General features: G+C 34.5%; 2 protein-coding genes across 2 annotated transcripts in view; both read left to right on the top strand.

Moving 5' to 3' along the window:
- Window positions 1-6,178, top strand: part of LOC145660935 (multicopper oxidase 3-like) — a 50,886-nt gene extending 44,708 nt beyond the window's left edge. Inside the window, exon 8 of the mRNA XM_081726374.1 lies at window positions 5,948-6,178. Coding sequence (XP_081582500.1) covers window positions 5,948-6,178 — 231 coding nt within the window. The remainder of the gene's footprint in view (window positions 1-5,947) is intronic.
- A 173-nt stretch (window positions 6,179-6,351) lies between these two features.
- LOC145694041 (multicopper oxidase 3-like) lies at window positions 6,352-9,556 on the top strand. The gene is made up of 3 exons (XM_081770179.1): window positions 6,352-6,570; window positions 7,334-7,558; window positions 9,358-9,556. The coding sequence occupies exons 1-3, from the start codon at window positions 6,381-6,383 to the stop codon at window positions 9,483-9,485; spliced, it is 543 nt and encodes a 180-aa protein (XP_081626305.1). The 5' UTR covers window positions 6,352-6,380; the 3' UTR covers window positions 9,486-9,556.
- The last annotated feature ends 4,581 nt before the right edge of the window (window positions 9,557-14,137 follow it).

Genomic DNA, 14,137 nt, shown 5'->3' with positions numbered 1-14,137 from the left:
TGGTCTCATATAAGGTTCCAGCATTGAATTAATACGCCAATAAATGTATTCATTGTTCATTATAACTTTTCCTTCAACACTCTTTTTCTTTTTAAAAAATTCTCGTACTGTTTTATACAGCTTACTTTGCTTCCCTGCGTAAGAATGTAACTTGGACTAGTCCAATTCATAGTAGCAGTATTAAAAAGAAACAACATTAGTATTCGATAACTTTGTTCAAGTATGGAAGACGATCTTTTCAAGATATTTTGCGGTATTAACATTGCGTTTCAGTGTTTACTTCGTTGTACGTAGTTGATAAGTATATAAACAGTTTGTTTGTGTACTGTAAATTAAACTTTATGTAATTATGTGATTCGTATTTTGCATCTATATTGAAACTCTAATCATGCCAAAGATAAGAACAAGATTAAGAACGACTTACCCGTGTTTGAACATTCAGCTGAGCTTTCTGGTGTTCAGTTACACACAAAATCAGATGTAATAAAGCATTATTTTCAATTGGTAGAGCTTGAAAAGTGTGAGAAAGGGTATGATCGATCTGTAAAGATGGTGGCGAGAGACGTTGCTCAGTGTGTGAAATCTGTTTAGGACAAGTCTTCCATCCCTACTGTGTCGTTAGAACGTAAAGTTCAGCTTATACTTCGCTTGCACGGAAAGTATACAAGAAGTTGGTAAATCTGATAAGAAAACGAAAGCTTCTGTTAATTTAAAAAAATGGATATATTTAAACAAGATTACACGAAGTTCTTTGATATATTTCCTGTAAATGTCATGAACTTTCCATGTGCTCATGTGAATTGAGAAAGTAAGTACCCAGGAAGGAATGGACATTTCTGCAAGATCAGAGAACAACACGAGTAGGCAGAGTAGAGGGAGTTGACTACGAGGAGTCTTTAAAACTAATCGTACGCACTAAAAGGAAATCAGGAGAGACCACCTTCCAGTAGTCTTCTCACATATCACAAACGAGTACTTCTAATGAACTCCAGGCTTATACTTCGATGGTCTTAAAGATCAAACTCTATGCAGGAAAGGGACTGGAGGTCGCTGATTTGTAGTAAAAAGATGCCCTACTTGTGAAGATAGACCTAAACACTTGTGGCTAATGAGAACTTCAAGATACCACAAAAGGAGCGGCAATTGGTTCAGGAAGTAATCCAAAAATAACTGTTATTTCGCTAATCCGGAGAATATATTGCTTTCTATGGTTGACAATGAAAGACTTCAAGTCAGAAAAGAGACATGGAGAAAGATAGTCAGCGCAAGGGGAAAGGCTACGAACGAGAAGAGTGGAGATAATGATAGTAGCAACAGTAGGAAGACGAAACGAGGAAGACCTTCAAAAATAGACAATGAGTCATATGTAAATAAGAAATATGCTACCAACGCGCAATTTCAATGCAAACGATTACACTGATCTTATTAACTGGGAATCAGTTGAAGTGACGCATCCTCCAGCGCTGTCTTGTTTTGCAGTAGAGAAATCTACAGTAATAACAACGAACGTTCCTTCATAAAAAGAGCTTTGAAATATTCCTGTTACATCCAGAATACAGAACGCTGCGTGAAACTTGTAACAGAAGCATCTGCATCAGTTTGTGGCAGAGATAGTTCTATCAGACTTAAACTAAAATCCCAATCTGTAAACTCAAAAGTAGAAGCAAAGGCAAATTATGCTCTCCAAAGAACCAAGATCTAATTTTGAACACACGTGTATGGATGGTGGGGTGGGCATGGGAGGGACCCGACCTGCATCCACGTTCTCGTCGAGGGTCCTGGGTCGTTTCACTGAAACAAGCAAAGAGATATAGAAAAAATATGTATTTTGTATTAAGTAGATTGTTATTTTGATCAGATTGGCTATTGTGAGATTCAAAATCTGCCTAAATCATGCACAAAATATTTCTTAAATTTCATATATTACTTAAGTTAAGAAATATAGATAATACTTTTGTTCATTTTCCGTAGAAACACAAAAGAGTTATATGTACGGCGGGTTTGTATACCCTATAAATACGAAAAATCTTTTTTGGCGATCCGCCACCCGAAGATATTCGATTTCAGCGACGAAATTTTTACAGTATTTTATCAACATCAATTGACAACTATTCCGTACTATTGCGTTTTCTATATATAAAAAAGTGATTTTTCGCTCCGCCCTAATGTGCAAAACCATACACAAAGAAATTTACGAACAAAGACATTGAGTTTGAATTTAACGTCTCGTTCAGCAACGAAGGTATATGAGACGTCGATCTATTAATTAACGTAGACTCCGAACCACGTGAGCTCTAGCCGGGAATTAAACCCGAGTCTCCCACGCCAAAGGCGCGTAGTTTGACCACTTAGTCATGAAGGAGCTCATGAACAAAGACATTTATGGGCTAAAACAAAGGCGAAAACAAAGAATTACTGCCGAATTGCTTTCCGTGATGCACTGATGATAACGGTCAACAGTTTTAAATTTAAACAAATATAGTTTTAATTAAGCAAGAATTTAACTTACAGTGTACAGTGGGGAAGGCTCAGGAGTTCACTAGGATCGTTAAGATATCGAACCCCGTGCAAACCTGTGAGCAAGCCCTTAGCAATATTAAGCAGATATTGTGTTCTAATGTTCATTTTAATGCAAACCTATGTAGGCCTACGGACTTTAATACTCGCCTTCAAACGAAGGTGCAGACTATCCATGATTTGCAGTATTAAACTCTCTCTCACCCTAACAAATCTCCAAGCGATTACAACATTTTTGGTACCCCAATCACTTCTTAGTAAGATAGCTTTATCTAGAGGCCACTGATTAATCTGGCATTGTATTTTTTTTTTTTGTTTTTTACCTTTGGAACTGACAATCATCGTTGGACATTTCAGTCGCATCTACCTAATATTAACAATTTCGATAATTTCGCAACATTGTATTGTTTCTTTGTATTATTGATTAGCTTGGTTAAGCTTATTTAAACACTTTTTCTTTGCACCGACGTGTCACGTACACCTTAACGTTGAACGAAAATACATTATCTCTCACCGGGAATCAAATCCAGGACCAATGCACTTGAACCAGTTGGCCACAACAAAGCACATTTAAACAGAAGTTTCAATGTTGTTAGGAAAATTGTAATTAAGTGTAACATTTAAAAATATATTTAAGAAAGGTTACGGACGAACCGCACTGAACTTTCTCGCTCGAGTTTCTTACACTGACTCGTGTTAGGCTGCAACTATTATTGAAACATTTATTTGGGAAATTGCGAATAAAACAATGTGTTTTGTAAAACTTTGTTAGAAGAAACTTTAGGCCCAAAAGTAAAGTACCCATTGGTCATATTTCTGTTAGAAATAACTTAAGCCATATATTAGATTTATTAAGGATATAATTGTATGTGAACTATAAGCAAATGCATTTGAATAATTTCTGAGAAAATCATGAAAAAAGTCACCCCCAAAAATAAACTATCCCTTATGGATCTTTTTAGGACAAACGAGCTATGCTATATTGTTAGTGTTTTCATAAAACATTTATTTGTGAAATACGAACACAATCGCCTGAGTCCTTCTTGAGAAAATCGTAGGGTAAAATTTACTGTCAAAAGTAATATACCACTTTTGTATATTTTTTCAGAATGAGGGAATTCTACCATATAGATAGATTATTTTTGTAACATTTGTTTATGAAATATGAACAATAAACATCTTCTGAGTTGTTTTTGGGAAGGTCATCGGGAAAAATACCCCCAAATGTGACTATTCCATCTGTACATAATTTTGAGGATAAACGATTTATGCCATATTGTAAATTATTTATAAAATCTGGACCAAAGTAGCTCGAGTATTTTTTTAAGCAAATCGTCGGGAAAAGTTTCACTGTCAAAAAAATATCTGTCTTGGATTTTTCTTTTCGGAACAAGCGAGTTATATCACATTGTAAGATTACTACAGAAAATATTTTTACTGAAATTAGAACAAATTTGTCTGTTATTACTGAAAAAATTGTCAAAAAAATCCAACCTTTGAGAAAACCGCTCCTTCTGAATGTTATCAGGATATACGATTTATGCTGTATGTTAGTTTATTAATGAAACATTTCTTTACGAAATATGAACAAAATTGCCTGAGGCGTTAATGGGAAAATCATCGGGGGAAAGCTCACTCTAAGAACAAACTATTCCTTCTGAATGTTTACATGACAAACGAGTTGTCATATTGTTAGGTTAATAATGATACGTTTATTTATGAAATGTGGTCGAGAAAATTGTGCAAAAAGAAGCATACCGTCAGTAAATTACACCATATGTATTTTTTCAGATAAATGGTTCATACTAGGGTGGAGAGTTGTTAATAAAATATATATTTATAAAAATAAATAAAATCGTTACAGCTGTTTTTTTTGAGAAAATTGAATTATGTTAAATAGGCCTACACCGACACGTAAAGTGATAATTTGTAATCCCAAAAAATTAATTTATGTTTAATGTGTTGTCATGCTAGCAAAAAACCTTATGCCTGTTACATCATTTTATTATCAGTTTTTCACGCTACTGTATAATTCAGAAAAACTGTATGGGTATAGTTAATATCCATGACATCGTTTGGAAGCATTCGTGTTCCTCACGAATAGAGCTTTATAATTTAGTTTTGTTTAAAGAAAGAATTCTTTATTCTTTACACAGACTTATGATTGAATTTGTTGTATTTGTGGATATGAAAAAAAGAAGAGAGAGAGAGAGAGAAAGAGTCAATACTCTAAAAAGAAACACACACACAAACACTAGAACAATAATTTAATATCAGCTTTTTTTTTCATGACAATCAACTATTCTACTTCATTCGCTGTACCTGTAAGGCTGCAGGTCGCGCATGTTTTTTTCTATTCCTGACTCAGACACACTCGAAGAAGTTGAAATTCATCTGCTGTGGAAAAAAAGGAAAGGAAAGGAATAGCATGCCATACCATAAACAGCGAACAATTGCTGTTAAGAATAGTACTCTAATCCTGAATAAATACGTCGATTAAAGGACACTATCAATAAGTTATTTTCTTATTACCTTCTTTCGTTTCTTATACACTTTCTATAATGTTTTGTAAAAGTAAGATGGATGGAATGGGATTCGATCTAGTGTCAAAACAGTATAAGAACTACCAGTCCGCCACTTGAGCACAGGGAATACCTTTTGTTGTCTGTCATTTTCTTCACAAATAAATGCTCATGGCTATAGAGCATGTCATTTCCAAACTTACGACAACAGTTTGACTCTTTGTTTCTGTATTTCCGTACAACATCTTGGTTACAGAAGCTAATTTATATTTGGCAGACAATTTACACCCTAGGTTTAAGCCAATAAATGCAATATTTTACTCCACTTTCTACTTTCTTGATTCAACTTCTGGATACTACGATACTACCAATCGTGAAATCCCCTCTGCAATCGTGATCGGCTACTGCAAAAATCCCTCGAAATTATTATTGCCAGTATACACAAAACCGAGCGTAATTTTGTTTTTGCTTACATTTTTATTATTTTATTATATTTTTTTGGAAAGGTCTTCTTAGATGGATTGCTTTCTATTATCTCCACTTACTAATAACTGAGTTTTACCCATATACGTAAGGAAAATGGAATAATTGCGAAACATCGTGAGTTACAGTATACGCGGAATTTGTTTTGAGCATGAGGGTACGTTATATACTGTAGTTTTTGAGATATTGCTTAGATATGTAAAAAATCTAATAATAAAACATTGAATATCGTACGAATTTCAGTACGTCGAGCGTTTACTTTGGTTGACTGGGATTTTGACGACCCAAATCCCTGATCTGGCTAGTTAGTATATTCAGACATGAAATATCATACCTTAGGCTAAGTAATAATTAGAAATTCTTTTTCGAGCATTTCTTTCTTAAAAAAAAAAAAAAAAAAAAAAAAACATATTTTTTTCTTGCAGATCATGAATGCCCTGGATGTTGATTGCAACAATTCCAGCAAAAGTAGTAACAAATTGTGTTTAACAGATCTCACATATGCAGGGAAAGAACACAAAAACCATTTGCAAAAGATACCAGATTTTAAATTGTATCTCCCTATTGGATTTTATCTGTACAAACCAGATGAACTATTTAACAAAGAAACGATATTTCGTTACTTTAGTAAGTATTTTACATATTATTTTTATTAAATATTTTTTATTCATTTGTGTATGTGTATTGCTCTTGCAGCAACTGATTTTCGTCTCTTCCACTTTCTTTGTTTATTAATTTGAATTTAGAATGTGAATTTAGAAAGCATTTTTGGCTTTAACATTTTATTATATTAGCACTTAATGTACACGTATTTTGTCTACAGCTCCTTATGGGCCACAACCACCGGCTGCAAGTGTAATGGGAAATAATATATCATTCGTAACTCCTCCTGCACCTTTACTGACGCAATCCGATGATGTAGATTCAGATATGATTTGTAATCAATATCACATTCCTCGAAAGTGTGTTGGAAAGAAGCCCTGCTATTGTACGCACGTTGAATCTATCCAATATAATTCCAATGTTGAAATTATTCTTTTCAATACTTGTAAGTATATAAGTGTACTTTCACTTTATTTCATAAATTATTACATGGATTTTTGAATGAGATAAATCTGCTTTTGCAAAGCCAGCTTAGCTTGTAAGGAAATAATTTAGGTTTATTTTTGTAACAGTTTAGAAACATTTTACAAACCAAAATAATATTCACGAAGAAATATAATATTGACTAAAAGAAGGGAGTTAGTCTTTTCGGGTACCGGTACACAATAATATCCGTTCATAAGCGTAGTGACATGTAGTATTGTAACTCCCAACACTTAAGAGTCTTCATCCCGGCGAAATTAAAATACCGCTAATTTTACAGTAATTATGTGATATCTTCAAATAGATAAAAGGTAATTGAAATATGGAACAAGAGCGCCCAAGACCATATTATTTTGCATGAGGTATCGTTATCACAAGTCACCTAGTGGCTTTCCGTTTTCAGCTGTTTAGAAACGCGAAAATAAATGCCGATTTTCAAAATGGCTCGAAATCGAAAGCAGATAAGTGAGTCGTGATAACGGTTTTTTATGTATTTTAATTTCGCCGCCAGGATGAAGACTCTTAAGACTTTTCCCAACAAAAATTTCTGGATTCGCGCCTGCCCCTATTAGAAATATGATGCACACATAAATTGTAAGATTGAAGGTAACATTTTTATTTTCATTTTTTGATCAAATCTAAGAATCCATTTCTTCTATTTTTTTGAATCTCGAATACGTATTATTGTTATAAATTAATAGACTGACATGTGTATTTTTTTTAAGTTCAAGCTGTAAACTTGAGTCTTCCATTCCATTTACATGGTCATACGTTTGAAGTGATTGGCCAAGGATTCCTGCAACAAGGAGGCGACAAGGCATTCGAAGAAATTAAGAAAATGGAGAGGGATGGTTCACTTATTCGCAACTACGAATCACCACCACGAAAGGACACAGTTCCTGTATATTTCAATGGTTACACAGTGATACGGTTCAAGGCTGATAACCCAGGTAAAAGCTTTATTTTTAACCTAAAAAACGCTTAAACTAAAGCAATGTTTTAAGACAGAAAAACTATTAATTTATCCTAAGTGTCTAAGATACTATTAATTTTTAACCCTGTAACTTAACATTTACTTTACAGGCGTCTAACACATTATTATTTTTTAACTCTGCAATTTAACATTTATTTTACAGGTATCTAACACATTATTATTTTTAACCCTGCAATTTAACATTTATTTCACAGGTGTCTAACATTATTTTTTTAAACCCTGCAATTTAACATTAATTTTACAGATGTTTCCAAAATATCTACTTTTTAGTGATGAAATTTTAATTTTTAATGTGATAAATATAAGGTTGCCAACTGATCGGTATTTTACCGGCAGAGAAAATAACATACTCTCTACATATCAAAAACTAAATTAAAACAGTTGTCCTGTTTCTAAGTTATAACACGTAGGATATGCATACCTATTTTTGCGGATCATTGTGCTTGATTCTGTACAGCATTTTTTATTTTACATAATCGTTTTTACTAAACGCATTAACACGAAACACACAGTAATACACAATTAAACAGAATGTAATTTCATCCTGTAATGGTAACAGACTTAATTAATTTAATTTTATTTACTACAGGTCTGTTTCCTGTACATAGATTTTTATTACAAATTGTATGATTTGTCTCTAAGCTGATAGTTGTTAATAGATCCAACAATGGCCAAAGAGGTTCATTGTATATAAATACGAGGGGGGACCCAAAAGAAACCGGATTGAAAGAGCACTGCTCTTCCTAGGTGTAGTAGAGAGTTCTTCTGCTAGGTGGGTCTAATAGAAACCTTCCCAGATCAGTTGGTCCAGCAGCGTCTGCGTAGGAGATTAACGTTTGATCGTTTTTCTAAATTGTTCTCGTTTGCCGTCTGCGAAATCGTTATGGCAGATTCAAAGGAACAAGGAGTGTGTTGGCTTCCTACTTGGTAAATCGGAAACGAAAACTTACCAAATGCTTCAAAAGGCTTTCAAGAAGGATACTATGAATCCCACACAATTTTTGGAGTGATTTGGAGGCTTTAAGTGTGGTGAGTTGAGTGTTGAAGATCATGCTCATTCTGGGTGCTCTTCATCATTTCGAAACGACGAAAACATCGAACAGATCTGCCCCAAACACAGCGAGGATCGTCGTTTCACGATTGATGATATTTCAAAACAGGCAGGAGTGAGTTGGAACTCGTGCCAGCATGAGGTTTTGCAAATGAGACATGTTGCCGCTAAGTTTGTTTCTCGCCTGCTTACAAACGATCAAATCATTCGTCTGAATTTGAGCCAGGACTTGAAAACTCAGATTGAAAGTGATCCAAACTTTTTGACCAACGTCATGACATTTTCCGAGAATTAAACAAAATCTAAAAGGTAAATGTTTTGATGGTGTAGAGGCTGTAAAAAGAACTTCGCAGAGCGCATTGGAGAATATAAAAGTTCCAGAGTTCCAGAGGTGCTTCAAATAGTGGAAAAGAAGATGGGAAAAATGAATCGCATTTAATGGAGAGTACTTTGAAGGAGACTGAAAGAATTTTGTAAAAAATGTGATAAGTTACTTTTTTTTCGAACGAAAGTCCGGTTTCTTTTGGATCATCCCTCGTATATGCTTTCTTTAAAAATAGAATAGTCTGATAATTTTATGTTACCTGGTAATTATGTAGGATTTACAATTAGGGGTAGAAAGTACAAAGCATAATTGTTGAAAAGATATTCTACATGTTTTAGTGTTACTGACTGTGAGTTTAAAATATCGTTTCATTTCCTAGGTTATTGGTTGTTCAATTGCCATTTCTTACATCCTATGGTAACTGGGATGCAGATGGTTCTTCGAGTGGAAGGACTTGTGCCAAGACCACCAAAGAAATTCCCCAAATGTGGAAACTTTCCAGAGTAAATGAATATATGGATTGCATAAAATAAATAAATGAACTGTATATGTTATAATATTGTACAATATACTGTGATTTTCTGCAGTAATTCATCTAATCATATATTTGTGAAGTATATTGTTTTTTTTTTTGTTTTTTAAATTTTAGTCTAATTTTGTCCAAATGAATAAAATATGCTTGTTGTATTTCTTTTTTATTTCTTTTCATGTTTTCTTACATACATCGAGTTCAATTCTTGGTAGCAGTATCAGGTCATCTTCCCACGTCAATTATAGATCTACCTGTTATATAGCCTCAGTGACGATAAAATTTACGATTTACCTAGAGGTATGTTGAAGGAACCCACATTCATTTCAAATATCCCTTATGATTATTAAAAGCGTCTCTATTCTTATGATGCGTTAATATAGGATGAGTACAAAAATAGTCCCTGATTTGAAAAGGGTATAACTTTAATACCAAAAGCGCTATTCTGCTGAAGTTTTTGCAGTAGTTAAATAAACTCCAAAAGGTTTTGGTGGTGTTGATTGAAATTAGAAACATGCGATGAGCGCGTCATCAGTTAACATGGGAATCATCGAGACGATAATCCAGCTCCAGCCAAATCTTGTGGAGCGTAATCGATGCAATGGCATTTATAGCTGGACTGATGCGTTCCTGAAGAGGTCTACCAGATTTCCAGGATCACTGTAGTGCAGCTATAAACTTCATTACATGTTAGGCATCACAAGATTTGACTGGAGCTGAATTATCGCTTCGATCGTTCCCACATGACAAAATCGCGCACATTGCGTGTTTGTAAACACAATCAACACCACTAAAAACATTTTGAGTTTATGTAACTACTGCGCAAGTTTGAACAGAATAGTAGTTTAAATATTAAAGTTATACTCTTTTGAAATAAGGGACAGTTTTGGTGCTCACTTTGTACATCACATTATTATTATTATTATTATTATTATTATTATTATTATTATTATTATTATTATTATTATTATTATTATTATTATTATTATTATTATACTAACTATAAAACATAGACTTCTCAGTTTTTCAGTCTGTGCATCACACATATTCCTAATAGTAAACAATCACGATAATATTTATCGCTACTTGCGCTGCCTGCCTTAGTAACTTCAATAGATGTTCCTAAAGTGCAGGAAATTCGACGATTTAAAACTATTTGAACGATTTAATTACCTTAAAGACAGCATTATTTCAATTTAAAGGGTTCTAATCACGTTTAAATTGAGAATTAATATATGTTTATTTCTACTATAATATATTGTGACTATTTAATCGCAACTTACACTGCGTTATTTCAATTTAATTATTTTACAATCGATATTGATAATACTGAACAGAATATGCTTTCCTATTTATTATTAGGACAAGGGGCGGAACCACATTTAGATTTGAGCAGTAATGTTTGAATGGTTGCGTAATGGGCTAACCAATAATAATAATAATAATAATAATAATAATAATAATAATAATAATAATAATAATAATAATAATAATAATAATAATAATAATAATAATAATAACTAACTCTATGGCTTATGGAACCCGGAGGTTCAATGCCGCGTTCACAAAAGCTCTCCACCGACTTCTATCCTTAGCTAACTGCATTCAGTTTCCAATTTGTATTCCAATCTCTGCGAGATCCATCTTAATATTGTCCTCCCATCTGCGTCTAGGTCTTCCTAATGGTCGTTTTCCGATGGGTCTTCCAGTCAAGACTTTGAAAGCGTGTCTACTTTCTTCCATTCTAGCTACATGACCCGCCCATCTAAGCCTCCTAGACTTGACGACCCTAACAATGTTGGGTAAACCGTATAAATTATGTAGCTCCTCGTTATGAAGTTTCCGCCATTCCCCATTTCGGTTCCTCTTGGGTCCGAATATTCGTCTCAGGATCTTGTTTTCAAATACTTACAGTCTATGTTCTTCCCTCAGAGTAAGCGACCATGTTTCGCAACCATACAGAACAACAGGCATACTACTACTACTACTACTACTACTACTACTACTACTACTACTACTACTACTATTACTACTACTACTACTACTACTACTACTACTACTACTACTACTACAACTACTACTACTACTACTACTACTACTAATAATAATAATAATAATAATAATAATAATAATAATAATAATAATATATTCGTTAGAAGAAAACGACACAAGCTTTTGACTAAGCGTAAGTTTCACTTATAGTGTACGGCGAGTCGAAGACTCGGACGTAAAAACTTATTAAATTGCGAAGCAAATTATACATGCTTATAAACCTATCTTGAGTTTCGCAATATTACCAAATGACGAATAAGACAGCTTAATCCACAGATCTTTAAAATTAATATGTAAATTTTAAGCTTTCTTTTTTCTTTCTTCGAAAACGACACGTATACTTAGGTATAACATATACGTTTAGCACAAATATCTATTCTTCATATGGGAGTAGATAAGATTAATTATGGGATTTTTTGGCTGAAATACATAGTTTTCTTGTTGAGGAAACTCGCTGTCGCAAATACGACTTCCAGTATGGCCTCTCAAAGTTCCACAAACTACTTTTCTCGAAGTCAGAAATAGTAAATTTTTTCGTACTTGTTAACAATTAGATTTCTGAATAGTTCTCTAAATGAATTTTAGCGAACTTGAGATTGATTAAACTATTTTCGCATCCGGAAAAGCCAATGTCATCCAATTTCACCGTTAGTTCAACAGCCTTTCTGGGGTCAGAACATGGCACTTATGCTTTTGGCACTCAGCACATCGGCTTCTCTCACCATTAATGCTGGTTTTCTATACCGGAATTCGGTTCTCAGGATGCTGGATGGACGCTGCTGTGTCAATACCATCTGGTTAGTACGAACGGTCACACATCTTCCCTGTGACCACACCCGACACTACTTGACTTTTCTGATCTCACAAGAAGCAATATTCCAGTGTGGTTTGTGTATTGGCCTAATTTCTTACGATAGTTTGGTAACATGATTAATCACCTCTCCCTAAATTAGTGTTCGTAGCCATAAATGCCAGTTTTATTTTCCTTGAAGCAATTAAGGTATTGTTACAAACATTACTTCATATAAAGATAAAGTTGAAAACAAATTTTCAACCATTTTAAGGTTCAAATTTCTAAAATTTATCTTTTAGTCACCATGTACAAGTTAAAAAATATATATAGAGGAAAGTAGACAAATATGGAATACCATTTACATTTTTACTTATATCTAGTTAATATACAATGAAATATATAAATTGCCAGCAGCGCCATATACTTACATAATTAACTTGTAACGTCCCAATGATATATCCTGTGACAATGTAAGGATATAAGGAAAAATTGAACAATCATATAAACATAAGAAATGTGTCCATTATAGAAAAGGGCAACAAATATGGAATACTTGCTCCTATGTAACATTAAAAGTAATTACAATGAAGATATTTTCAATTATTGATTCAGAACTATAGAAAAATGTTTTATTAACAAATAGTCTACAAGTACTGCATAGTTTGGGATTACATATGAGTAATATATAAAAAGTGTAGCTACCTAAAATTGAGGGCCCACAAATAAAAAAGAGCTCGAAAGCAAGTTCAGTGATTGGCCCAAGAATGACACACGTTATTTGCAAGAAGTGCACACATGCACTCCCCCGCTATATCCTACACATTCTTCGTGTTCCCATCCTTCACATATCACGCAAAGGACCCACTTTTCGCCTCTACAATCCTCCGAAAAACGACCATTACAAAACATACACTCGGCATCTGCAGAGGCAGGATTCTCATCTGGATAGTCTAACTCACCATCTGATGAGGTATCGTGAACACTGTATAAACTGTCCTCAGAATCGTCACTATCAGAAGTTGAATCACTCTTCCCTGAACGCCTCTGAAGCTTCAGTTGCCTTTGACGTTTGCCTTGAAAAGATGAAGTTGCCCTTTTGGTGCCATGCTTCTTGCTGGTTGATGGGTAAACTTCGGGTCGTGACAAAGCGTTTTTGTAGGGGGACGAAGTTAGTACAAGGGATGAACCAGGTTTTCTTCCGCGATTGGAACTCTTTCTCCGCAACTGTGGTACTGGCGAAATGTCAACAGGTGTTACTAAAGGGTTCGGCGTTGGGTGTGATATTTCACAAGAAGGCTCCTCTGGAACGGTGAGATGAATATCTTCTCTTGTCTCCTCATTTGCTGTCGATCTACTTGGCACAGCTGTCATGGATTCATCATTACCAACGTCCGAATATCTCACACAAGTGGAACTCTCTCCTGGGGTTTCCTGCGACTCTTCAACAATGAATTCATGGTCGTCAAATATCTTGGAATTCAGTGGATATATCCCTGTCGCCCGGAAACCGTTGACGGCTATTGCGCCTGTTTGCGCTTTCAAATATGCTTTTCCAAATAGCTCACTTAACTCAAAATGTGTCAACGGACGAGTATTAACTCTGAGCCACACTCGAACTTCTTCGCTGTAATATGCCTTTAAAGCGCCCATAAATGTTTTATCCAGAGGCTGGAGTTTGTGGGTGCAATGCGGAGGCAAACAGACAATAGTAACGTGGTTTTCGCGAGCCAGCTGAATGACTTCAATATTTTTAGTGTGACTGTGGTGGCCATCTAGAATCAGAAG

Source organism: Thermobia domestica, chromosome 9, assembly GCF_964235325.1.
Source record: "Thermobia domestica chromosome 9, izTheDome1.hap1.1, whole genome shotgun sequence".
In the NCBI taxonomy this organism is placed as follows: Eukaryota; Metazoa; Arthropoda; class Insecta; order Zygentoma; family Lepismatidae; genus Thermobia; species Thermobia domestica.
This window is presented reverse-complemented; position numbering and strand designations above follow the sequence as displayed.

Excerpts from the sequence above, each read along its gene's own strand:
- LOC145694041 (XM_081770179.1), top strand. The coding sequence starts at position 6,381 with ATGGGAAATAATATATCATTCGTAACTCCTCCTGCACCTTTACTGACG. Across the intron at positions 6,571-7,333 it reads AATTATTCTTTTCAATACTT|TTCAAGCTGTAAACTTGAGT; the intron begins GTAAGTATATAA and ends ATTTTTTTTAAG. Across the intron at positions 7,559-9,357 it reads GTTCAAGGCTGATAACCCAG|GTTATTGGTTGTTCAATTGC; the intron begins GTAAAAGCTTTA and ends TTCATTTCCTAG.